The sequence below is a fragment of the Grus americana genome, chromosome 28, assembly GCF_028858705.1.
Source record: "Grus americana isolate bGruAme1 chromosome 28, bGruAme1.mat, whole genome shotgun sequence".
NCBI lineage: Eukaryota > Metazoa > Chordata > Aves > Gruiformes > Gruidae > Grus > Grus americana.
In genome coordinates this window covers 2,891,911-2,918,045 of record NC_072879.1, presented here as the reverse complement: position 1 = coordinate 2,918,045, position 26,135 = coordinate 2,891,911, and the positions used below count along the sequence as shown (strand labels likewise).

The 26,135-nt window shown below is 40.8% G+C and overlaps 2 protein-coding genes across 10 annotated transcripts in view; both read left to right on the top strand.

The window, feature by feature from the left end:
- Positions 1-20,250, top strand: part of MYO9B (myosin IXB) — a 44,987-nt gene extending 24,737 nt beyond the window's left edge. For 4 of the 9 annotated variants that reach the window (XM_054805266.1, XM_054805265.1, XM_054805267.1 and 1 more), the window contains 31 exons: positions 620-761; positions 1,019-1,214; positions 1,791-1,866; positions 2,326-2,415; positions 3,454-3,564; positions 4,574-4,613; positions 5,148-5,270; positions 5,726-5,806; positions 6,013-6,123; positions 6,668-6,790; positions 7,298-7,447; positions 7,556-7,722; positions 8,037-8,987; positions 9,530-9,596; positions 9,973-10,103; positions 10,786-10,940; positions 11,065-11,255; positions 11,722-11,820; positions 12,331-12,507; positions 12,995-13,036; positions 13,573-13,684; positions 13,868-13,938; positions 14,395-14,587; positions 14,914-15,042; positions 15,675-15,780; positions 16,510-16,641; positions 17,543-17,666; positions 18,121-18,168; positions 18,676-18,815; positions 19,082-19,209; positions 19,356-20,250. In XM_054805266.1, coding sequence (XP_054661241.1) covers positions 620-761; positions 1,019-1,214; positions 1,791-1,866; positions 2,326-2,415; positions 3,454-3,564; positions 4,574-4,613; positions 5,148-5,270; positions 5,726-5,806; positions 6,013-6,123; positions 6,668-6,790; positions 7,298-7,447; positions 7,556-7,722; positions 8,037-8,987; positions 9,530-9,596; positions 9,973-10,103; positions 10,786-10,940; positions 11,065-11,255; positions 11,722-11,820; positions 12,331-12,507; positions 12,995-13,036; positions 13,573-13,684; positions 13,868-13,938; positions 14,395-14,587; positions 14,914-15,042; positions 15,675-15,780; positions 16,510-16,641; positions 17,543-17,666; positions 18,121-18,168; positions 18,676-18,815; positions 19,082-19,209; positions 19,356-19,795 — 4,846 coding nt within the window. In that variant the 3' untranslated portion in view covers positions 19,796-20,250. The remainder of the gene's footprint in view (positions 1-619; positions 762-1,018; positions 1,215-1,790; positions 1,867-2,325; positions 2,416-3,453; positions 3,565-4,573; positions 4,614-5,147; positions 5,271-5,725; positions 5,807-6,012; positions 6,124-6,667; positions 6,791-7,297; positions 7,448-7,555; positions 7,723-8,036; positions 8,988-9,529; positions 9,597-9,972; positions 10,104-10,785; positions 10,941-11,064; positions 11,256-11,721; positions 11,821-12,330; positions 12,508-12,994; positions 13,037-13,572; positions 13,685-13,867; positions 13,939-14,394; positions 14,588-14,913; positions 15,043-15,674; positions 15,781-16,509; positions 16,642-17,542; positions 17,667-18,120; positions 18,169-18,675; positions 18,816-19,081; positions 19,210-19,355) is intronic. The other 5 variants (XM_054805271.1, XM_054805272.1, XM_054805270.1 and 2 more) reach the window with 5 other exon arrangements.
- A 600-nt stretch (positions 20,251-20,850) lies between these two features.
- Positions 20,851-25,180, top strand: USE1 (unconventional SNARE in the ER 1). Its single transcript, XM_054805758.1, has 8 exons — positions 20,851-21,007; positions 21,266-21,315; positions 21,708-21,786; positions 22,303-22,455; positions 22,688-22,706; positions 23,442-23,472; positions 23,714-23,876; positions 24,101-25,180. Exons 1-8 carry the CDS (start codon positions 20,906-20,908, stop codon positions 24,281-24,283), a joined length of 780 nt encoding a protein of 259 aa, XP_054661733.1. The 5' UTR covers positions 20,851-20,905; the 3' UTR covers positions 24,284-25,180.
- The last annotated feature ends 955 nt before the right edge of the window (positions 25,181-26,135 follow it).

Sequence of the window (26,135 nt, the reverse complement as noted above, 5' to 3'; positions counted from 1 at the left end):
GGAAGGGAGCAGAGATACAGCACTTTAAAAAAGGAGAGGAATGTGGTGTGCTGGTTTTGGCTGGGATAGAGCTACTATGAAGAAAATTAACTCTATCCCAGCCAAAACCAGCATGTGTGGGAAGCAAAGGGTCATCTTATGACTATGATCTACAGTCTAGTTTGCTTCTAATGCCTCAAATCACCTCAATTGGTGATACAAATTGCTAAAATTGAACTTTGGCATAAGCAGACTTAGAAACTTTCGCTTTTGTGTTTTACCAAGGAATTACAATTACAGTAAAATGCATGTATGTAAGTCTTTGGAACATTAACTAGCAAATATGATAAATAGTTAAGGTGGTGCTAACTAAACTTGACTGGTGAAGTGGGAAGAAGCCTTGACATACACTTGACACCTCAGAATATTCTGCTGTGCGTGGAGCTGCTTGGGTTTGGTCTAGAAATTAAGCCCACCTCCAAGATTCAAAGCAGGTGTGTAAGTCTCAAAGTGTAGAGAACTTGAACAATACAATACTTTCCACAAGGATCAATAGGCATTCTTCACTCTGTCACCTTGCACCTCAATAAACCTGTCTGTATTTGAAAAAGAACTGACCTTTTTTGTTTTGTATTCCTAGTTTTCCACATGCCACCAACCAAACTCTACTTGCAAAATTCAAACAGCAGCATGAGGAGAACAAGTTTTTTGTTGGAACCCCAGTGATGGAGCCTGCTTTTATTATTCGACACTTTGCTGGGAAAGTTAAATACCAGATAAAAGTAGGTGATAAATCTGATGGCCACAAAAAAAAATTCCGTATGTTTCTTATAGTTTTTGTCGGGGTGTAGAAAATTTGCTGGGAATGGGCTGGATGAGATGTATCAGAGGTACTTTCTATTTTGTTTGTTTGTGATGGTCTAGACTTGAGGACAACGCTCACTATTTAGAAAAATGAATTATTCTGAAGAGTGACTAATATCTTAAGTCAAAACACAGCTTTTCTGAGAGCTTGTGGTTCAAGATTCCTGTTTTGCAGGATTTCAGAGAGAAAAATATGGATTACATGAGGCCAGATATTGTTGCTTTACTACGAAGCAGTGACAGCGCTTACGTTCGGGAGCTGATAGGAATGGACCCTGTAGCTGTGTTCCGTTGGGCAGTTCTGCGGGCAGCTATTCGAGCAATGGCTGTCTTTGCAGAAGCAGGACGCCAGAGAGCTCAGAAGACTGCAGGTATGGTAGGAGTAAAACAAAAACGCTTTCAAATGCTGTACAATTGGTTAGTGCTTGTTGACAGAACCAGTTTACAGCAAAAGCTTATCATCCAGATGCGATCTTGGTTTGGTACTAAGGACAAAACTGATTTGTGAAAATGGCTTAACATTCGCACACCAAAGAGATTGTTTTATCTGAGCTCATTCAGACTTTCTCCACCAATAAGTGCACTATGTCCTGCAAACTGCGTCAAATTTGAAGTCCTATTTGTAAAAGTTGGGGAAGATATTACTAGTTCTAGCACACATGCTCATCTTATCACTGGTTTTGATCTTCTCTAGACCTCCCTGAAGTTTCAAATGAGTATTCAGTATTAAATACTAATTTTGATAAGCTTTTCTGAGCAGCTACAACTTACTTTCTCATAGTAGGGAGTTTGAGAAACCAAGTGGTCTAGCTTGATAGCTAAAGTACTAGACAAAACCTCTGGGCCCTTGGATAGATGTTTTGCTTGTTGTAGTCAGTGGGTGGGGTTTTTTGTCTGTTATGTTCATAGCTTTGTCAAAACTCAACCTGTTGATTATTTCATAACAGGAGTGGTACGTCAAGGACCCAGAGTTCCCCTTGGAGAACTTCAGAGATCAAATACACCAGTAGAAAAAGTTTATCGGTGAGAAACACATACTTAACCTGTATCAGGGAAAAGACCGGAATTGCTGAGTCGCATTTTCATCTATCAAATATCAGCTAGATCTTTCCACAATGATAGCAAGTTTTATTTCTTCTGTCTTGTCTTGTTTGGCCTTTTTAATGCTATCAAAACAATACTCTAGCTTATTTTGTGTAAGACCCCGTACTACCAAATGTTGGTGACATAGCCTCGGTTCCATTTACCACTGGGTTTTTGAGTTCTCTGTCCTTACTTTGTATGTGTTGCTTTTAGCATTGTGTGTTCCTCTGTAGCCAGTCTGTGTCACTGAAGGATTTGTAGGAGTGCTTGTGGGTTTTGCAGCCTTACGCCGTGATTCGGAGGCAGGGAAGTCCTACAGAACTGCCTCCGCACCTTGCTCTGTATAGGCATGTTTCCTTTTTATGGAGTATTTAGGTTTTATACGTGTTCCTTTTGCAGCTGCTCAATGCTTGATTTCTCATTTGATTGTTCTGAGGATTTCGATATAAATGCTTTTGAAGACATCATTACTTTTTATGAAAACAAGAAGTAAGTAGAAATAGGCCTGCACTTAAAGGCCAGGGAGGCACATTCCTGGATAGACTGACCTTCTGAGCGTGGTCTGTGTAAAAGTGAAGCTATGAAGTACACATGAAATACTGACTTCACGCTGCTTCATAATTACTTCATCCTGGACAGTCTCTGTCACTTGTGGCATCTAAAGATACAATTTGAGTGAAAGGATTGGTCATAGCATAACATATCTGTTTCCTTGTGATATCTTAAAACAAAATCTTGATACTCAAAAACATTCAGAGGCACCAAGGGAAGCAAGTGACTGTCTGTAATAATGTTGCTGCCTGAGTGAGCAGCTCAGAATGGTGATAGCGTCTTACAGTCAGAAGTGATTCTTACACTTCTGTTATTTTTGGTTTGTGCCTCTCTGGAGAGTAAAGAAGGTAAGTTCTGTGCCAAGATGCAACACTTCACTAGCACGGTGCATGCTTAAAATAATGGAATCTGCCACGAATTAGGGACTATCCCAGGCTTACTTTGAAAAGCTAAACATGTGAATAAGATTGAAATGGAAATGAAAAACAAAATTTCATCAAGTATTCCTGCAAAAGCTAGTCTTTAACTTTTCTGATGTACGTCTGCTTAAGCAGCCTCATTTCATTAGTCAAATCTACATATAAAAATATTTACTGCTTGATTACAAAGAAGCTTATATCTATCTGAAAAGGTGACTTAGCTTAACAAAAAGGTTCCTTGCACATTAAGTACATTTTGCTAAATTTCCCTTTGTTTTCTGAATTGATGGCTCAAGAATTTATATCAGAGGTAGAATTAAAGAGTAAGTTTAGTAGGAGACCCTGGTCATTAAATTTTAGGGCACTGACAGAGTAGAAAGTGCTGACTTGACATCAGAATCATTCATGCTTAGGAAAAAGTAGTCTGGGATTGACCTGCTGCTGTTCGGAGCACACTTGGTGATGGGATGTCTTGGATTTTTAATTCCTTTTCTCCCCCCCCCCCCCCCATGGCTGTGTATCTTTGCCATCTTTGTTTTGCTGTGAATCATTTTAGAGACATGCATGAACAAATCATCGCAAGTATAAAAGGACTTCCATGGCAGGGTGATGATCCCTGTAAGCTGCTTCGGTCACTCAGTCGACTTCAACACCGCTCCCACTTCATGTGAGTTCTGGTGCTCTAGGTATTGTTTTGAAAGTGCAACAATAACCAAGCAGTTATTCTAGTCCATAAAAAATATACTTGTCCCAAGTTTGTCTTCTGCAAAAAACTAATCAAGACAATTAAGAATAAAATTATAGCCTTTATAATTTTAAGAAGGAATTGAGAATGCTTTGTTGCTTCATTGCATTAGCTGAAAGTTAAACCTACTTTTCACATAAACTTGCTCTAAAACCCAAGCGTGTAGTACAAGCTTGTTGTTGCAAAAAGTTCAACAATGAAATCTCTCACAAGTTATAACTAATGGTTTCCTGAAATTCAGGATGCCAGTGCTCTCTATATTTCTGGGTTAAGACTCTTTACATGTGCTCACATGCATCACGGAGTTAACATGCTTAGAATTAGGAGGATGTGAACTACAGCCTTGTTTCTGAGAGCTTCTGCTTCTAGTTCTCTGTCTGCGTGCAGATGAGAGCTATGCCTGAGGTTTGTGCGGTGCCCCAGGAGGTTCTGCGAATGATCTCAGACATCTCAGAATTCGTAAGTGGAGTGCTGGGGCATGTGTTGGCCTTCTGTGAGTAGTTAAGTACTTTCACAGGGGTTCTGGTGCAAGCAGCAGTAACTTCTGAATCAAATATTTTTGTTTCATAGTGCCTTAGTATTATGATGGGAGTTCAATGACCATACAGTTAACTAAGTAGAATAACTTGCACAAAAATAGTCTGTGCAACAGTGCAGTTTTTAATAGCTCTAACTTTAAAGAAAATGTTTCACTTTTGAAAGCTTCCAATACCTACAGAGTTTATTTAAAAAAAAAAAATCTTGTTGCGAAGCAGTCTGCATTTCTTGCATTGATCATTTGTAAGAGACATGCATGAACACACCCTGATGCTGTTGTGCTAATTTTCTTCTATCCTTCATCTTGCCTCATAAATTGCACCAACTCATGGCTTGCTGAAATAACCAAAATTCACATGTATTTTTTCTTAAATGATCTTTAATATTTTAACAGGAAAAGTAGAGGTATGAAACAAAAGCAGATCATTCCCAAGGTAAAGTTATTCAGTAAATTTACATTTCTCTTGGGGTTGTTTTTTTTTTTTGGGGGGGGTTCACTGTGAACATTCATTTTGATTGACAGAACTCACTTCAGAAAATACTGTTGCATAGTGTAGGGAGGTTGTATCATTTATCTTCTAAAACTTCCTTTTTGACAATCTAAAGGATAGGTAAATGTTCATCTTATAAGAATTGCTGAACAGGAAAAAAAAAGGTGAATTGGCGTCTGTTTAATTAAACTGCAGATGCCATAATTAAAGCCATTTCTAATCAAGTCATTGAAGGCAAGCACAGTGATAATATAATTCATCTTGTTCACCTTACACTCTTGGGATGGGGCAGTGGAAAAGTTTCACTCTTAAGAAGATGCTTTGGTCCAAAATAGAAATAGTCATGAAGTGTAACATGTCACTGAATGTGGAGCTCTAAGTAGTTGGTTTCATTCTTACTCATTTTGATGCAGATGAAAATATTTCCCCTTCAGTCAAGAGACTTGTACTTTGTTGATTATGAAAACTTTCTTCTAGAACTTGCTGGATTCCAAATCTCTGAAGCTTATAGTAAGCATGACTCTTCACGATCGAACTACAAAATCCCTCTTGCACTTACACAAAAAGAAGAAACCTCCTAGCATTAGCGCACAGTTCCAGGTAGGTGACTGACGTGGTGATACACATCTCTGGGTGCACGCTGACCTCATGGGAAAAGACCTTCGTGGTCTGATCTAGGCTAATCTTGCTTGAAAAAAAAAAATGTTTTTTATTCTTGGGATTTGTTTGCCGTAGGGTTTATTACTTGATTAAAGTTAAGACTATGTTTAGAGACTACCCTTATGCTATGAAATGTGTTAGTTCTCTGTACAATCAGCCTCATCCTTGTAACAGCATATGCAGAGCCCACTTTTCATTAGCTTGAGAAAAGGTAAAAACAAATACAGGGGTCTGCTGTACAGAGAGAACCTCCGTATTGGTTGAAATAGGATTTGTATAGCCATCAGACCTGAAAGAACCTTATTTCTGAGGAAGAAGCTGTACTCCTGTCAAATGCAACTCAAAATGCTGGTATCTGAAAGAAAAAAAACATGGGTTTGAATCTTTCATTTCAGACTTCACTTAATAAGTTGCTGGAGACACTGGGTAAAGCTGAGCCATTCTTCATCCGTTGCATCCGGTCCAATGCTGAGAAGGTAAGACTGCCTTAAGAGCTGATCTGATCTGACTGCTGCGGATCTAAGTCTTCTAGCCCTGTAATGCATGTCTTTTGACTTGTTCGCTGACACTCTGTGTGAAGGTGAAAGGTAACTGGGGTGGGAAAACAGAATGTGCTTTTTCTGCCAGACAGAAGTAGGACTCTTCAGGCATTTACTAGCTGTTGACTGCTGATCTTTTTCAGAAAGAGATGCTTTTTGATGAAAGCTTGGTGCTTCAACAGTTAAGATACACTGGCATGCTAGAAACTGTGCGAATCAGAAGATCTGGCTACAGTGCCAAATATACATTCCAGGTATGTGGAAGTGGATTATGCTTTCAGAAATATCTGCTCTTTTTGGAAAAACACACATTGCCTCAAAATCTTTCATGTCTCTCTTCGTATGAAGCTCATGACTGATTGGGATGAACTGCAAAAATTCATTGTAGTTTTGACAGAGCCTGCACAATAACAAGTTGTAGTATAAACTATTGTGCGAGTCATCAACCAGTAAGTTGTTCAACTTGTTGCATGAAGGGAAAGCATTTTGAGTGCTGTATAAGCAATCAGTGCTGCACATTACCATCTCCATATGTAAATTAGTTTTGTATAAAATACAAGCTACTCTGTGCGTGTAGCTTTATAGATCACATATAGGTGATATTTACTGTTGATTGGAGGCTGAATGAAGCCTGCATTTTACAGAGTAGGAAAAAATAGCTTAATTTGGAGTGAGAAACAAGGACTTTTAAACCTCTATTGCTCAGGTGTCTTGGCTTAATTCTAGAAATCTAGTTAAAGCTCTAAATTTGTGAATTACCTTTTAATTTTGTTCTCTTGCTGTCTCTGCTTTTCACAGGAATTCATAGACCAGTTTCAGGTGTTACTGCCCAAAAATGCCAAGGCCACGAAGGAAGACATTTGTGTTTATTTGAATAAACTAAAACTGAATGAAAACTACTATCAAATAGGGATGACCAAGGTCTGTGAAACTTCCAATAAGCAAATAAATACTGAAGTACGCTGCAAAATTTAGTGCAGTTCATTTACAGGTGTTGCTCTTTTCTGCATTTTGTATTTACATCAGCTATTTTAACTCTTGTAAATGTTGACACAGACCTTAGTAGTTGCCTCATTGTTTTTGATGCCAACTTGTCATCTTGCAGTACAGAACAATTCTGTATTGCATGGATATTACTTTTGGGAAATTGTTGCTATTGGCATTTGTCAAACAGGTCAATGTTCTCCTTTTTAGGAGGGTTCTATGATTTGAAGGCTGTAAATACAACTGTATGTTTTAGAATCCAAACACTGAGATTTGGTAAAGCAAAAGGACTTTTTACTTTTTGGAGGTGCTGTTCGCTGTCAGCTGATAAGGTTTGGTTCAGCAATAAGTATTACTGTGCTCATTTGTTAGCTTGTGGAGGTACCTCCAGTGGGGGCTGAAAGACTCCTATTAAGAGTTTGCTGATGAACTTTATCTGATCAGGTTTTCATGAAAGAGGCTGAACGGCAGATCCTACAGGATACACTACACAAAGAAGTTATCAGGAAAATCATTCTGCTTCAGAGCTGGCTCAGGATGGTTTTAGAAAGGAGACGCTTTCTCAGAACGCGACAGGCAGCCATTGTTTTACAGGTATCTTTGAGAATTGCCAGTCAATCTGTTCCTAACAAACAGACCCCCTCAGATAACACTGCCCACCTTCAAGTACCCCTCCCCTACTTTAGAAATCTCCTTTCTTAGGCTTGCTGGCGTTCCCGTTGTGTTAGGATGGTGCTGCAGAGAAATAATGCTGCCACTTATATTCAGTCAGCATGGCGAAGATACAGGGAGCGAAAATGCTACCTTCAGCAGAAGAGAAGAATTTGTCTCGTGCAAGCTGTGGTCAGAGGACATCTGCAGCGTAAGAGGTAAAGGAAGAGGAGCAATATGATATGAAAACGTGCATTTTAACCACTTAACTGCTTGGCTTCATCTGCTAAGCTTAGTTTCTGTGTGATATGTTGACTTAATAAGCAACTTAAAGATAGTTATTACTGTGTGATACTGCAGTCATCAAACACTAGCCCTAATACGCAGACCTCTGTGCAGTCATACTGGGACTGTAAGTGGATTTGTACTTTGTGTCTGTATTGCTATTTAGGCTGCATTTTAAACAGTTGGGTCCTTTTCTTGACTGCTGTGCATTAAATATTTGTGTTTTCATCTCACAAATTCTTAACAGATTTCAGAAAATGGCTACAGAAAAGCAGAAAGCTGAAGAAAAGCAGAGAGAAATGCAGGAAGATCAAGACAGAGAGAATGAGATGAGCAAGGATGAGCGCAGTGAACCAGCAATGGATGAGTTGCCTGTGAAACACAAGTCAGAGCTGGATCAAGCTGTTGAGGACAGAGATCAAACTCCAAATGAGCAAGCCAAAAACCTGAGCTCACCTGAAAAAGCTACGTTGCCCCAAAAGAATGTGACAGAGGCCTCTGAGAAAGGAACAAACAGCCGGGAGAAACGTGAATCTCGCCGGCAGAGGGGGCTGGAACATAATGAGTTACAGACTAAGCATGTCCTGTTTTCCTTCCAAGGCCCATCTTTACTGTGCCACGAGGAACAAACCTGTTCTGAAGAGGCCCTGGAAACTGTTCCAGTGCCAAAGAAATCCACAGCACAAGATGCTGTCCTTCAAGGAAGCAACGAGGGAGAGAAAAGTCCAAGTGAAGGAAAAGCTCTTTCAGACATGCCACTGTCAAATGAGATAAAAGAAATTAGCTCTATTCCTGAGCAGCCACCTGTATCAGGAGGAGATGATAAAGCAGTTGATAGAATGAAAACACAAGGGAATCAAAACAACCAGATAAAAGGCAGCCAAAGCTTTAACTGCCCTGAAAGGCCAACAAATCTTGCACTGAATCTTCATAATACGCTATCTGCTACTGAGAGCTTTCGAACTCCAGCTGAATGCTGTGCAGATAAAAACAAACATCTTGTTCAGAAGGGAGCCAAAGATCTGGATAGTCCCACTTCTTCTCCAATCCAGAGATATGTGGATGACCCAGGGAAACTAAAGTACAAGAGAGAGAAGTGGAAAGGAAAGAGACAGTCTGATGCCAGTCAGAATGATATGCTGAGTCAGTCTTTGGATGGAAGAACCTGTGTGGATAAGTCTCCTCAGGATCAACTGGAGTAAGGACAGCTTCCTAATTATTTTGACTTTTTCTGAAAACAGGTATCTGTAATATTTAAAAATAGATTGAGAACTCCTGAAAGCCTGTATGTCTGGCCACGTTATGGGAGAAAGTAGAGCTATGAGCAACTGCTGCTTTTTCTTGGCTGTCAGTCCCCAAGCATGCAGTTGAACCTGTATAGGTAGAATGTCTTCAGAAGCTAACAAAAGGTACAAAGCCTGCCTTGCTGAATTAAATTGGAGGGTCAGGACTTCAGTTAAATGGTGTCTGGAGTTTATTTTCATGTGTCTTTTGTCCATTGAAAACAAGGTTTTAGTGACCTGCAGTTTGCAGGCATCATCCCTCTGATATGGCAGAATATGGCATGCCCATTTTTTTACTTCTTCAGTACCTTTTGCTTTTAAGTGAGCTACAAGAGTTGATCAGGATTCTCTCTCAGATGTAACATTGATATGTGGGTTATTTAAAAGCTGGTAAATACCAAGAGGCCACAGACTTCTATAAAATATATATTCTGAAACTAATCTTGTAACATTGCAGGAAGAAGGGGAATTCATCTTCATTAAGTGATCTCTCCATACTCGCTCAGTCTGTTGCCATGAATCAGGTACTGATGCTATTATGCATATTTATACTTAATTATCCTTGTTTATAAATATTAAATATTTGTGAATAATTGGCTATAGCATGTTCTGAATGCCTGTGTTCCTTTCAGGTTGATTTTTTTTGGCTTGATATCCATATAAAAAAATCTGATTAGCAAAAATTATACAACAATTTGAAAACTTAATTTTTAATAACTGGACTTTTGATCAAAGCATTAAATATACTTGTATCTTATATTAGTAAGCTAATATCTATTGGGTAAAGCATTTTGTCATGATGAAGCAAACTTTTTTTCACCATTCTAGCTTTTAAAACCATTTAAAGAATCTATTTTACTCATTATGTAACTTTCTGACTCCTCCTTCCCTGTACTGTAGCAATCACCAGATACGATAGAAGAAGAAAAAGCCAACAAGAAACATCCTGTGCAGAAGAAGCCCAGTGACCTCTTAGCTACCTTGGATGCAGTCGTTTCCATGCAGTCAGCAAGTCAACAAATAGATGCCAAGTATGTATTCTGTGTGTGACTGGCCTGCCTTTAAGAAAATTAAAAAAAGGAGATTTTTCCACTGGTACTTGAATTGTGCATCTCGAGACTGTCGTTGTGGAGACACACGCATATTGGCATCAGCTGCAGTAGTGGCTGTGTTGCTCGTTGACTTGATCTTCATGTTGATGTAAGCATGATATCTGACCCTGTTGAGGAACAGATTCTCTGCTTCTTGCATAACACTTGTCTTTGTACTGGTATTTTTTTAACTTAAGAACCACGATACAGGCTCAGATCAAAGCTCCAGGTACTGTCACCCAGACTGAGAAGTAAGACACCAAGAGAAAAGCTTAAGAACCCAGCAAGCATGGAATGCTGTTTCCCTGGCCTGTTCCTCCAGCTTCTGGCATTCTGCAACTTGGGGACTTCCCGAGCCAGAAATGATATCTTGGATATGTGGTGTGTTGTCTGTGTGTATGCTGAAGGTAGTGCTCTCATCTAGTAAATGTCAGAAGGTCCAGGTGTACTTTCAGACTGTCTTTCCTTTTTTCTGCTGCTCAGGTTGGACCTTAGAGGAAATATGCACAAGAGAGGTTAATCCTATTGTGGGTGTTAGCTGTACCGTTAAAAAAGCCTTTTCTTGTAGTAGAGCCAGCTTCCATTACTAATGTGACAAACTTTTGTCTGCTTTTATGTTCAGGTCTGCTTTTAAAAGCCCGTTGCGTAGACTTTTGGGGAAGAAGCCAGACAAGAAAATTCCAAAGGAGAGTCCTGATGTGATTGATGAAGAAGGCCTCTCCCTTGTATCTTGTGTCCTCTTTCCAGAAACAGGAGGAACCCAGAAAGTTTCTGAAGGTGAGTTTCTGTGACTTAATCCCCAGCTTGCTAATATCCATCTTTTCTGTAATGTTTTGCATGGAAACAAATCCTGCAAAATTATGTCATCCTGCTTTAATATGCAAATGAATTTCCTTCCCAGCTTCTTCTGGACAGCCAAGTCGCCTCCAGACAGGGGAGCGCCATGTGAAAGAGAGTAGTAAAACAAAGAAGAACCGTACTATAAAGATCAGCAAGATCTCAAGTGTGTCTCAGAATTGGCGCGCTTCCATGGTCCGTGAGATTGCAAATGCCAATGAACTGAAACATCTTGATGAGTTCCTCCTAAACAAGGTAAAAGGCACTCAGCTATGATAAAATTCAGGTCTATGGTCACTGTGTGGAATTTTAAAGACTACTTTTCTAGGTGCAAGTTTATATTATGATTTAAAGCAAAGGGGAATTGATTTGATAGCTTGATGAATTAGGTCTGTATTAAGGCCCTTCCTATTCCTTCAAGTCTCTCAATGCGTTATATTATATTAAATCCTGGTGGCATTCATGCTAGTTCTTCGTTTGTTTACAAGCGAGTGGCAAAAGTTGTATTAAAAAAAAAAAGAAAAAGCATGAGCTGTAAGGAAAGAGAGTTCTTTAGAGCCTACCTACCTAACTCCTATTTTTGTATCATCACAATGCATTAAGAAACATTGTTTTAAACAATTGGAATGGTTATAGATGACTAAGCGTAGTGACTGAAACTTAACATTGGTTGGATGTTCTTGTTTTAATGAAATTTGATGCAGATATATTTGCCTTCTAGATCAATGACTTACGCTCCCAGAAGTCTGGTGTTGAATGCTTGTTTTTTGAAGCCACAGAGAAGTTTAGAGGAAACATCAAGACCATGTACTCTGCTCCTGTAAGTAGTAAGTCTGAATAAACTGAAAAGTTGGCAGGCGATAAACGAATTGTGCGCTTTAAACACTTGACCTACAGCTCTTTATTTAGCAAATCAATTCTTAGCATAGAATTCAAAGTGGAATGTTAGACTTGAAAAAGAACATTTTACAGTTTTGCTGTAATCTTAAGCGGACTGTTTTGTTTCCCTTTTCTCATTCACTCAGCTGTAAGTTATTTTTAGAAATGGATGGATTTTGCTGTCTTCAGCCTCTGCATGTTGCTGTTTAAACACCAAAGAGAGGTGCTAACAGCTTTTCCAGTATTCTTCCAACACTACCTTGTCTTGGCCAAGTGCCCTTCTACAGTATAGTAGGGAAGTGTGCTAACTTCTTTCTGTCATGGGCTGTTATCTTTGACTTTAATCACAAGCGTGCTTTCTCACCTCTGAACTTAAACACTTAAAAATATGATGCTGTCTCAACTATATCCAAAAAGACTGTTTTCTGAACAATATTTGTTCCTTCTCTAGAATGGGCAAATCCATGTTGGCTACAAAGATCTTGTGGAAAATTACCAGCTTCTAGTTACGAATCTGGCCAAAAAAAGGGAAGAGAAAGAAGTGAAGCTGGTTTTGAATCTCTTCCAATCCCTTCTGGATGAATTCATCAGAGGATATACAAAAAAAGAAGAGTCTGAGCAGCCCAAGGTATAAAACTTACTGTTTTACTGGATTATGGGATGATTAAACAATGCTACTCTCCTAGAACGAGGAACCTGTGTTACCTCAGAAACCTTTTCCATAGCATTCTTCGTTATTTGGGAAGCACTTTCCATACACGAATCACACATATAACTAATTCCGAATGCCAATATGTCTTTTTGGAATTGTTCATTATTTGACTCATAATATTTGCAGAATCTTAAAATGTTTGTGCATTTTCTTTGGTGAAAACTTAGGAATTATCTGAAAGTTTTAGAGATGGAATTGTTTTGTCATCAGGCAGTGAGCTCAACTGATTTTTAGGAGGTTGACAGTGTGAGCTCAGACAACCCTCACACCAAGCTGAAGTTGCAGTATAGTGTCTCAAATGTCTAGAGGTGAAGCAGAGTCTGGGAAACTGAATAGGAGAAAAAGGGGGGGAATGGAATGTCCGAATTGCAAAGACTAATGCCAGTTCTGTACTCCACTGCAGCAAACCAAAGCCCAGAAGAAGAAACGAAAACAAGATCGTGCAGTAAGTACTTTCTTTTTGTAATAATCTGAGTCTTCAGCTGCACTCACAGAGCACAGAGGAGAAGCACTCTTGAAAGAGCTTGATTTTTGTACTGAAGTTCTGGTTTATTTTGCATGCTAAATCACTTACCTCTATTATGAAGATGTGACACAAAAAACTGCTTTCCATAAATCAAAGATCTTGCTTATGAAGCAATAGCAGTACTCAAGCATTTTCTCGGTTGTCCGTAGCATCTTTTAGAACCTAATGGTTTTCTCAACTACAGGACTGTTTAAAGGAAAACTGCTACTAAATATTAAAACAAACTATAGCTAATGTATTGCACCGATGAGCTTTAACCAAGATGGCGAGTCAATTATGAAATAATCCAGCAAATCCAACTGCCTTAACATAGGGTGAAATTTTGTTTCGAGATCAAAGCTATCAGCTGTAATTATAAAAGTGAAAAATCTAAGACAGGGTAGAGAGTTTTATTAAAAACTATAACAATAAAAAAGGCAAAAAAAGTCCATTAGTTTCTTCCTGTCTCCCATCAGATTGAAGAGCACAATGGCCATGTATTCACAAACTACCAAGTGAGCATACGGCAGTCATGCGAGCACTGCTCATCCTACATCTGGCCCATGGAAAAGGCCTGTCTCTGCAGTGGTAAGTGGAAACACCTGGTTCTTGCCACTGATTTTACAATATGTGCAGGTCACTTGTAACTTTGGCTGCTACAGATGGGGCTTAGTGAACAGTACATGCAGGTTATGTAGTTAGTGAATAATACCAGACGCTTAGCTTTTTCATGAGATTTGGAATGTTTGTAACAATTGGTCCTCTCTCTAGTTTGCAAGTTGACTTGTCACAAGAAATGCATGTCCAAAATCCAGAGCAGCTGTACATCCTGTGGAAAAAAGGTAAGAACTGTGGGTCTGGGATGCGGTACTGTGATACTACGAGTCGTGCATGCAAAATGCTGCCTTTTTTTCATAGCAAATGAACAGTGGACTGAACAAAAATTGCTTAAAATGTTAAGTTTGCTTCTCTGCCTGCATGTAGTCAGAGCCAGGCCCTGCAGTTGCAGAAACAGAACGTTCTTCTAAAAGGTGATACTGGAACTAATTTGGGAACTCCTCCTTAAGAATATGCGTGCTGTTTTGGACAAACTGTTAAAGAAATCCTTCAATGTGTACCATAAAGTTTCTTTATTGCTGCAGCTCAGGAAATCTGCCTTATGATCAAAGGCTTGTAGCAAGCTAGAGTAAAACAGTCAGCTTTTGTTTCTGGAAGCATACGCTAATTGTAGCATGAAACAATGGAATTTTCTAGCTTGGGAACAGGTATTCACAGTGCTTGACCTGTATCAATTCCAGAATGAACAGGATGCAGAACCACGTCATTTTGGAGTGTGTGTGAGTTCCCTGACCAGTGAGAGAAATTCAGTCCCCATTGTCATGGAGAAGTTGCTAGAGTACGTGGAGATGCACGGCCTCTACACAGAAGGCATTTACAGGAAATCAGGATCAGCAAATCGTATGAAGGAGCTGAAACAGTTGCTGCAAGCAGGTCAGGCCACGTTGCCCACCCTTTTGACTTCCTTGCATGATAGCAGTTTTCCCTGCAATTCTCTCCTGTCTGAAAGTATCTGCTACTTTTTAGTGTTTTAGAAACAGCTTTTTGGTGGCCATGCAGTCTGTTTTATTTTTGTTGGCTAGAAAAAGCTGCTTAGTATGTACAAGTGACTATCAGCAGACTCTTTTTTTTTTTTTTTTCCTTCTGAATTGCCACTTTGATTCTGTGAACAGATCTGAGTGTTTCTAATTTTATTTCTTTGGGATCCCATTGTGTACGTCAAAGGAATGAACTGCTCAAAATAAAACATTTATTTTCAGATCCAAACTCAGTGAAACTGGAGAATTACCCTATTCACACTATTACGGGGATCCTTAAGCAATGGCTGCGGGAATTACCAGATCCACTAATGACATCTGCGCAGTACAATGATTTTCTCCGAGCTGTAGGTAGGTTTTAGAAATGTTTGAAGCGAACGTTTTTCTTTAACTCCCTATGTCCTTGGGAAAAGAACCTCCAAGATGCTCATGTTGTCTAAGCAGCTTCCTTCCAGTACACTTACAGCAATGACTTTAGAAATTTTACATAAAACAGTATTCAGGGAATTGCTCTTCTAGCTTACTTGACTTCGCTTTAGGATTCCTTTTATTTTTTAGCATAATGTCACTATACAGCTGCCCTTTTTTTTTCTAAAAAGCGAGCATGTAAATAGGTTTGTCTTCATATTGTTGTTTTTCTTCTCCTTGATGTTCTAGATCAGATCTAGCTAGCCAGATATCTCAAATTTTTAGATTCATTTAACTTCAGTGGCAGTAAGGCATCCTAAATATTGCTGGAGATCTTGATGTGTCACTTTGATTGCTAAAAGCAGCAGCATCTGAAAAAGCAGGAAAACTGTAGTGCCATGAGGGGGTACTTTAACATCCAGTTATAACAGTTAGTAAATGAAATGACAGTGTGACTTGTAAGAATTTAATCTCTATCTGTTGCAGACAGTTTGAGCCAATGTCAGTAAGTGCTCGGTGGCTTTCCACTAGCATTGCACAGCAATTATGATCTTGTGCTTTCTCCCCTTGTGCAGAACTACCAGAAAAACAGGAGCAACTCTGTGCCATTTACAGTGTCCTTGAACAGCTTCCACAAGCAAATCATAATACCTTGGAGCGACTCATCTTCCATCTGGTCAAGTAATGAGTTTAATTACTTCAATTAGAGAGAAACTCTATGTGACTTTGAGTCCCTCTTGGAAGCTTTCTAAAAACTGAAACCCCTTGAGTGTCAGCACAGGGATTGTGCTGCTGGTTTAGAAATGAAAGAATTGGAGTTGATAGTTGTACTTAAAAACAGGCACATGCTTAATAATATACCAGATGGTGGAAGTATCAAATCAGGTAAAAACAGCTTTGAAGCCAAGGTAGATGTGAAAGACTTGATGACACCAGGATTTACACGGATGGGTACATAGTGAACTGAGGATGTTAGCATACTTGGTAGGGACTGCCTGAGGATTATAAATGCTTGCACGTATGCTAGTCTCTGGAGCAGGGATAAATGGTACTGCTAAAGGGGCTACTCTCAGCCAAGGAACTTGAGAATTTTCCAAATGGCCCTCTGATCATAGGGAAAAGGGATTTTTAAAGAGGAGGCACTGAATCACCAGACAGACTTCGAGAGGCTACCAAACTAGCTTAACCTGGGTGGCTTCCTGTTCTTTTTTTCTGATGCATGAAACTTTTGCTTACTTAGTAGGTGTGAAATAATTTTGAAACTTCCTTGAACTGCTGTACATACTTAGCACCCTAGAGGCCTCCTTATGTGTTATTTGGGAACTGTGGCAAAGTTTGACCAGATTGCTTGTATTCTAGAAAGGTTCGCTTAAAAAAATGTCTTTTTTTGTTCTGAACATTGAATTTCAGAGTGGCTTTGATAGAAGATGTCAACCGTATGTCACCCAATGCCTTGGCCATTGTCTTTGCTCCATGCCTCTTGCGTTGTCCTGACACCTCTGACCCTTTAACCAGCATGAAGGATGTTTCAAAAACAACCATGTAAGTTTTAGTTGTACCCTGAAGTATGATGGAAGGCCAGCAGTACTACTACCTGTATTTGCTACAACCTTATTTGTGCATAGCTGAGAAACTGAGGGTTAAGAGTTGCTCAATTCTGGCTCTACTAGTGCTGCCAATTTACATACCCTCCTCTGACTCTTCCACCTCTCTCAAGTTTACAAAGCATAAAGTAGGATGACTTCTAAATCTTAAACATCAGGTGTGTGTTTTACATCGAGATAATATTTTGGGGGAACTGTACGCTAATCATACATATTTTGCTGAGATACAAGCCATAATAAACAGTAGGGTATAGAATTAAACTGTCTCCTGCATATTTGGAAACCTCCGATAATTTCTTCTACGTTGTTCCTTGAATTGAAGAAGGTTGTCCTTGATCATCTTTGTTCTCCTCACCCTCCAGCAACTCTGGCTCTCTGAATGCCCCTCGCCATCCTCACTGCATGGCTGGCCTTGCGTCTGCCTCCAATGAAAACACAGTTTGAAAAATGACAGCTTTTTTGTAACTTCGGTGGTTGCAGGCTTGTTCTGTATCTACCAGTCTGTGCCAGCACAGGGAAGACAGGTAGAAGAAGCAGTTAGCAGCCATGGTAATGTCTGTTTGCTTACCATTGTTGTGTACAGTCAGCGTGAGAGGCTGTGGTTATCCCAGGAAGAACACGTGCCATTACCTGTAACAGTCTGTCCTGTTTTGCTTGCTGTGTTGGACTCTTCGCCCTGTTACCATGCAGTGCCATGCACTGGGACGCTCTGATTGCATGCCATCCATGTGTGTGTGGCAAACTTCCCCAAGCCAGAAGAGGCATTTCATCCCACCATGGTTGTCCCCAGAGCTTTTTTAGTCTGAGGCTGCTCAATAAACTCTTGCCCTTTTGTGCAGGTGTGTAGAGATGCTCATAAAGGAACAGATAAGGAAGTACAAGATAAAAATGGATGAAATAAATCAGCTGGAAGCAGCTGAGAGCATCGCTTTTCGACGACTCTCATTGCTTCGGCAGAATACGGTAAGTGTTGAAATAAACTGCAGAACCACACCATCCAGCAGAAAGCATCCCACCAATCTCTTGCAAAGGGATGTGCTACTTACTGAATGGGATGGACAAGATAAGTCAAAGATCAATTGCAAGATAAGAAGAAAAGGGATTTGGACTTGCCCAAAGCTGTAGGTGGGAGCTAAATATACAGCTGCACTGGAGTCTCATGAATGAAGGGTGCAGGAGTGGGGATCTGCTCTTGCAGTGGTCTAAATCTATTCCCATATAATTCAATCAGTAGAACTAAGATTGCTGGGTCTCTTACATGGCAAAGAAGTTATTTCACTCCAGAGATGGATGGTGCATTCTGTTAAGGGAAAATACACTTTTTCTTTTGTTTTTGTTGTACTGATTAAAAAAAAAGACAAACTCTGCCTAATCAGAAACTGCATATAGTGAATTTGGTCTTCATCTCTCTGTCTAGCTCTGGCCTGTAAAACTTGGGTTTTCTTCCCCTTTTGAGGGGATGCTGGTATGTACACTGCCTATGTTAAGAGTGCATGGTTTTTTCCTTATGGTATTATTGCATGACTAAAATACTTACTACATGTATTGTAACTTGGTTTTAAATACTCTTTTGAACAATCAAGTCAGCATGTATTGGTGCAACTTTTCTCCCCACATTGCATGCAGGGCTGCTGACCTGTTCTGTCATGACTCTGGTATTTTATGGACATTCTGAATGTAACTTGTATTGGACGTAATAACATTACTTATAAGTGACTACTAAAACTAAGCTGTGGCTGGCCAATCAAATTACTATGCTTCAAAAAAGGTGTCAAAACACCAGAAATCCGGTGAACAGAAAAATTTCTACTACTTTTTGAAGCGTTTCTATGGATAACTAACAGCTCTTCATCAATTCCATCCACCCTTCATTTGGCCTACTCATTTGTCTTCCACCTTCCAACTAGTAGACGGTCCAGACTCGTATAGCTTCTTATGACTGAGAAGTGTTACACATAAATTTGTCTTGCAGAGTAAAAGCTCACAGGTCAAAGGAAGTGACAGTGGGAACTCAGAACTGGACTCGCTGCGTGAAGAAGAGGAAGTTTCTGAAGCCGATAACCGGGAAAAGGAGATTCTCATTGATCGCATACAGTCAATAAAAGAAGAGAAGTAAGTCACCCCTTATCTCTGTAGGTCATGCCCTTTGCAGTTGGAGGTAATACATATAGTAAAGCAGTATACTTTTGTCCAAAATGATCTAGTAGGCCTTTATGAAAGTGAAAAGGAAAACACAAAGGACTAGCTGAGAGAAAATGCCATGAGAATTAATATTTAATGACTACATGCAGGAAGGTTTACCTCCAAAATATGTGCTGCGTAAAGTTGCTTGTATCAGAGATGTTTTCTAGAATGCTACAATCTCTGTTTTGATGTAGGGAAGATATAACTTATCGGTTACCTGAGCTTGATCAGCGAGGCTCTGATGAGGAAAACATAGACTCTGAAACCTCAGCAAGCACAGAGAGCCTGCTTGAAGATAGAACTGGACGGATGGATACCGAAGGTCAGTATTAAGGTAGTGTGTGTTTTTTATTCTACATCTTTCACTGCATACGGCCAGGTGACCAGATGTTATCTGGTCGCAGTTGCTTGTATCACGTTACGTTTTTATGGGTGCTTTCAGTGTCTAAGTATCTTGTTTCTTTAAAGCAATTATTGGATTACACTGCCGTGCTCAGAGCTGCAGTATGCCTGCCAAAGACATTTGCAAAGTGCCTTCTTTTTTGCAAGCCTCTTCAAATTATTCTTCTGCATCCCTGGCTTCAAGACACAGATCGTCTTTAACACTGCCCAAGATTAAAGTGCCCCGTCGAACTCCAGTGATGCCAACAGCAAATATAAAACTTCCTCCTGGGATTTTCAAACATACAGAATCCCAGGGCAGTATTTCAGCTAACGAAGAGTCTCAAATAATGGTGATACGAAGGGAGCAGCCAGCAAAGCGAACTGATAAAATCCACTCAGTGTACATTGCACAAGGGTCTGCAATGGCCCACGCTCAGGAACTTTTGGATGAATACAAACCCACAGCAAAAGTAAAACGGAGGTTTTCGGACCCTTACTCTCACATTCCCTGTGTAGAGAAGTGAAATACTTGAGCTGTCTGGACTCTTGTTGAAGTTGACTGCAGCATTGGTTTTAACCCTTTGAAGGCTGTGAACTTACTTGTGTTCTCTTAAGAGGCTGCTGGGAAGGCAGCCTGGAAATGTGCAGTACTGCAAGGGTTAAGCAAGGTTGTTTAAAACAAATATTCTTCACTTGAAATTAAAACTCTGCACAGAAAGTAGAATATAAAACTTATGTTGAGTAAAATACACATTCGAGTGTACAGGAAAAAATCATCCCCTGATTCTGCTGCCGTGCCTTCCTCCATTTGCTCTAATGGGACCAACAGTGAGTTTGTGTCAGTGTGTTGCCTTAGGGGGTTTTTTTATGTTTTTATGACAACTTTCTGTGTGGTTTACAGAACTGTTAATGTTGTAATAGCCTTAACCGAGACCAAAATATAGAAAAATGTTTATTAATACATTGCACTTTTTAAAAATACATGTGTTAGTTTATCAATGTCTGTCCTGTCTTATGAACAATTTGTTCCAAAGGAAACCTTTAATTGGAATCGCGTATTTTTTGTAAGTACTTTGTAAAGCATTGGGAAAGCTCCTGGCACAGAGGAAGCCAAGTCCAGGGCATCACCTTGGAGCGCTTCGGTGCTCTTGGAGCAAATGTACAACCCAGCACGGAACTGTAGTGCTGGATGCTTGTCCTGTGCAGAGCTGCCTCGTTCTCCCCAGGCTTCGTGTCTGTGAAGTGAAACCCCTGAGTGTGAGGTACAGTCATACACGAAGCGTTGTGAGGCAGCAGTTCTGCGGTCCCTGCTCTGTGGGCCGAGCTCCATGTTGAAGTGAGGGAAGAGCGTGGCTAGGGTGCTCTCAGTTGCTGCTTCCAGGGCGATGCCACCACGGCGCTGCCACGCTGGCTCCAAGCAGCAGCCACCTCTGTGGACGCGTGTGGGGGATTTTTTTTGTTTTGGGTTTTGGGGTAGTTTTATTTGAATAAAAGGGCGCTGGGCGTGCTACAGCCGTTGACTCGCCAGCCCAGCTAGCGCCTCCCGCCCCTCCCTGCGCCCCGCGCCCCGCCCCAAGATGGCGCCCGTCGCCCGGAAGCGGCGGTAAGGCGCCTTCCGGTGACGCCCCTCAGCTATGGCTGCGACGCGGCTGGAGCTGAACCTGATGCGGCTCCTGAGCCGGTGCGAGGCGCTGGCGGCGGAGCGGCGAGACCCCGGCGAGTGGCGGCTGGAGAAGGTGAGGCGTGGCCCGGCCTCTCGGGGACAACGTTCCGCGGGGCGAGACTGGCCGGGAAAAGCGCGCGGCGCGGGAGCCCCTTGTCCCCCACCCCCGTCCCCGCAGCAGCGCGGTTCGACTCCTCGAAATAAACTGAGGAAGCGAGTGTTACGGAGTGTTAAAACTCCAGCCCTGCTCTCAGCTGTGCAGCAGCCTCTGCCCGACACATTAGTTCTTCCTGATGCTGTCACTTAAAGGATTTTTTTTTTTTCTTCTCAGTATGTTGCCGCTCTTGAAGATATGCTCTGCGAGCTGAAGAAGCAGTCCGGGTGAGTCGCTGTCTGAAGTCCTGGGGCTGGCCAGTGGCCTTTCGTTAGTCCTGTTACCTGTAACATCGCCATAGCCTGCAAGTACCACAGTAGTATGCTTCCCTGTGGAAGTACCTGTCGGTGAGGGAGAAACTGTGCCCGCAAAGTTGTCATGACCAAGCCCTGTGTGACTGTCATGTTCTCAGATGCGTTTCCCTGCATGTCAGCCTTGGCCCATGCCCCATGCTGGCAGTGCCTTGGAAAAGGTGATTTGCAGGGGCCTGCAAGCTCGTTCCTTGCCTGGGGCTACTTCTGTTAGAAGATGCTTCTTTGAAGATTCACGTGTTAGTTTATAATAGAAAATATTGATAACTTCTGATTTTCATGATTATTTTTTTTTTCAATTCCAATAGCAAGCCTGCACCAGAACTGCTGAATGAATACTCTCGCAAAGTGGACTTCCTAAAGGGACTTTTAGAAGCTGAAAAATTGGTAAGATCTACTAGTTCAGTTTGAAAACTCTTAAGTATTCCCTGCTTATATCCACCTCGTTGCCTGGCTCCTATGTTTGCCTTTATCTTATGTCTCAAAATAATACTTGTTAAAATCTTATCAAGCAGTCCTTGTAAAAACATGAATAAAAATATTGGATTCTTGTATTTTCTTAAAAGGGGGTATTGTATGAAATCTGAAATGTCTTTCCTCCTTTTCAAAAGCAAAGTATACCTTGCCCGCATCCTTCTCACTTCTTTGATGCGAGGGGCAGGTAGTGTCCATTAGGCCTAATGCCTCTTTTGGCTGGTACCACATGTGTCTGGAGAGCTATGAAACACCAATAAGCTGTGCCACAATTAGTGCGGGTACAGTCAGTGCTGCTGTTCAGACTGACTGTTCTGTGGGAAGCAGTCATGGAAGTGTTCCCTGCGTCCTTCTTGGTCACACACCCAGGTGGCCTCATAACACAGAATGTGATATTCATGGCTTTTCATTGCTTCTTCCTACTCACAGACTTCATCAACTGAAAAGGCTCTGGCAAATCAGTTCCTGGCCCCTGGACGTACACCTACAACCACCAAAGAGAGAACCCCAGCTACTAAAACAGTTCATCTCCAGACAAAGGCTCGTTGCACAGGCAAGATGAGGAGTGAGCTGCTTGGTACAGTATGTTTTGGTGCTGCTGCTTCTTTATGGCTATTTTATAGATAGTTTCTTGTTGTGTTCAGCTGCCTTCAGTGGCTGTGCCTCCAACATGTCCCAACCTGGGTGGGAGTCACCTTTTTCTGATTTGGATAGTCTAAGTGCTGGGCACGGGCACTAATGCTAGGCCTGGAGGATTGTCTTTTATTGCTGGTCCTTTGTAATCCTCTGTTTTGTTTCCCTTTCTGCCTCCCAGGATCCCTTGGCTATCGATGGTAAGTTTAATCTGTTGTTCTCTCTAACTTTAGTTAACCTGAGTCTTGCAGGGGGAGAAGGAGGAAGGCCAGGTATTGGAGACTGGCCAAAGTGTACTCTTAATTTAGTGGCTCACTTCTTTTCAAGATAGCAGATTTTAAAAGCAAACAAAAGCAAAAACCCTAACGAGTGTCTAAGTGTTGTTACCAGTATGGAAGCAGGGACTTGCAGGAACCTATTTTTCTAGAATTCGTACAGAAACAGACGTTCTAATTATAGAATTAGCAAGGACAATTTACCTTTATTGTTGTTCCCGTTCTCTTCTGCTCTGAGTAAATCACGTGATTTTTAGGCACTTAGAGTAGGCGTTGTTCAAGTCCTCTTAAATATACAGCCACGTTATTCACATAGGGAACTGGTAGGAATTAATTTGCGGTTTCCATAGCTACTGTTACAGTGGCTGGAGCTAGGCCAATCTAACGCATCCTGAAAGAGAACACCAAGACACACAGGCTTAAACCATGCCCTTGGGGATATGATTCATCTGGGTTTTTTTCTCCACCATATGTTTGATCTTACGTGTATTGTCTTTTCCCTGTGGAAAGCAGGTAAGCATTTGAAATTCGTATTCTTTGGGGTAGAGGGCTAGGTAGGATTAGGACATGTGAAAATCCCTTTAGAAAACTTGTTTCTTCAGCCTGTGATTGCACGGGAATTTCTAACATGCTAAACCACAAATTTAACTCTCTTTCCAGATTCTGAGGAGTTAAACATAAGGAAGCGGAAGTAAGTCAAAATTTCTCATTCTGACGCTCAGTGTTTTGGGAACTGCTTTCCCAATGACCTTTAACTAACAGATGTACTTCCATTTGAATGAAGTGCCTGCTGGCAGAAACCTAAATAGAATGACTTCAGCTGATTGAACTGTTCTTGTTGTCTTGTCAGAGTTGGAGAGTCTGGGGAAACCTTGGGAAATTGACCCACAAGGAAGTACAAATCCCAATTTTTTCCCCTTATGCTCTTGCAGAGGCCTTGTGTCCAATGAGAAGCAGTCAGCAGTCGAGCTGGATGCTGTGTTACAGCACCATCAGGATATGCAAGAGAAGTTAGCTGAAGAAATGCTAAGTTTGGCTCGCAGTCTCAAAAACAACACTCTGGCTGCGCAGAATGTCATAAAACAAGATAACCAGGTAGTGTGTGTTAAAGTGCTGTTTTGCAACCCAGAAGGCTAAAGTGCTAATATGTTAAACGCTATACCTATAGCTTGATTCCAGATGAGATTAAGAGCGGGGAGACTTGGAGGCAATACCAGTCTTCTGCTGTAGTGCAACTGAACCTTTATCTCTGCTGGAAGAAATAGTGGTCAGAACTTTCAAATCTGAGTTTGAAACCATTTGTTCTCTTTGCTCCACAGACACTATCGCATTCTCTTAGGATGGCAGACCAGAACTTTGAAAAGCTCAAGGATGAATCTGACCGCCTTGAACAGCATGCGAAGAAATCAGTCAACTGGCTATTATGGATAATGTTAATTGTAGTTTGTTTTATATTCATCAGCATGATTCTCTTTATCAGAATTTTTCCCAAACTAAAATGATTATTTTTTTTTTAACTGCCAGAAGTGCAGTTGGAAAGCTCAGCTGGTATGGTAACTGTCAGCCATCAATTTCTTTGCCATCTATCATGTCCTTCAAGAGGCTGTCCAAGGCCTCCCCTTGTATCTATCTTGTGCAGTTGCTGGATTCAGTGAAGGGTTTAATGGCGAAGGCTTTCTAAACTTGGTTACTCTTTTTACTTAGTGACTATTGTTGCCTGTTGATGGGAGAACTGGGATAAAGATGGCAATTTATGCTGAGCTGCTACCAAGTTCCTCAGTGGATAGATACAGTTTTTAATGTGGCTGTGGCAAATGTTACAACTCCTAAAAGGCATTTACTCAACATGAATAAAAGTAACAGTCGAAGTCTTACAATTTTTCCTGTCTTTGCAGCTTTACTGTACTGAACTAGGACCTTGCTGCCAACAGAATATTTAATTTCAAACTTAGGTACATACACAGCTGTAGGGTGTAGGAAGATAATGCTGCCATGGAGTTGCTTGCCTGGCTCAGATTCAGAGAATATCAACAGGTAAAAACTATTCTCAGGCTCACCTTTTTCCTGGATGGCTGTTTGGGACTTGGCACTCTTCTTCAGTTTAGATTTATTGTAGAAGAGCTGAATTTGCTTGCTGTTGCAATGTTTGCTTCCCTTTTTGCATGTGCAAATGTTCTCGCTTACTCATTGTCTGTTATTTTGATGCTGTTGCATCAAGCAAACACTTTGACCCCGGCACCGCAGAATTGTACACACAGTACTCTCTGTATGGTATAGGCCTCCCTCACCTGTACAAACTTTTTTTCCACTGTAAGATGAGGGCAAAGGAAGCTGGTGTTTTCCAGACAGAAATAATAATAATAAAAAAATAAAAATCAGCCTTTACCTTTTGAGATAAATTACTCTGGCCAAGAGTGTTTGTGTCAAACTTGTATAAAGAGGTTGCTACAATACAGTGGAGGTGGAATAAACTAGAATGAAAATTTTAAAACGTTGCTACTGCTAGAAAAACTTAGAGCCTGCAGTAAAGCAAGGTTTGTTGTGAGAGTGTAAGAGCTATTTTTAAGTGCTTGTGATGGGCTAAAAGCAAACCATTCTACATCTGTGCTATTGTTTCTGGAGTCTTGCTCTGGAAGGTGTTGGTGTTCAGGTGTGTACAGTTTCTTGTGGGGGAAGTGAGGAGCAGCAGATGACCCCCACCACCACCCCCCCGGCATTCTTTTGCTGTTTCCTTTGCTGTTTTGAACCAGTAGATGGGGTGTTTGGGGCCTGGTGAGAGGGAGGTTTGTCACAATTGAGTTCTGAAAATCTGACTGCTGCTTTGAACACATCCCAAAGTGGCAGGTTCTGTCTCAGAATTGTTCTTTGCCCTTTACAAGGACAGCCATGTTACTGAAGACAGTTAAGGTTTTTACATAAAATATTTTTGTTCATGTCACAGTATGTTTGCAATGTAGTACACCCTTCACTTATGGATTTTCAAATGAGTGATTACACTATGGTGTACAGCTTTTTCTTCTAGCTACTCATCTGTGATATGCTCATTCTATTCGAGCAGACTTACTATTTACTTTGGGCTTTATAGAAATATATGGTTGTAGCAATCCACTTATGGACACTTCTACTTTTCCCAGAAGTTTTTCTTCAACTCTGAAACTTGATGTTTCACTGTGCTTCACTAGTGAATGCTGCATCACCAAATTATTTAATTGTTTACTACTTTCCTTCCCTGCAGGCATTTCAGTGCTGAGCTCTTCTCTTAGAGCAGAGGTTGAATATAGTGCTGGAATGTTTTTTGTGTGAGAGATACTGGAAGCAACATTAATGCTTCATCAGCTATAACATTTTCCCTTT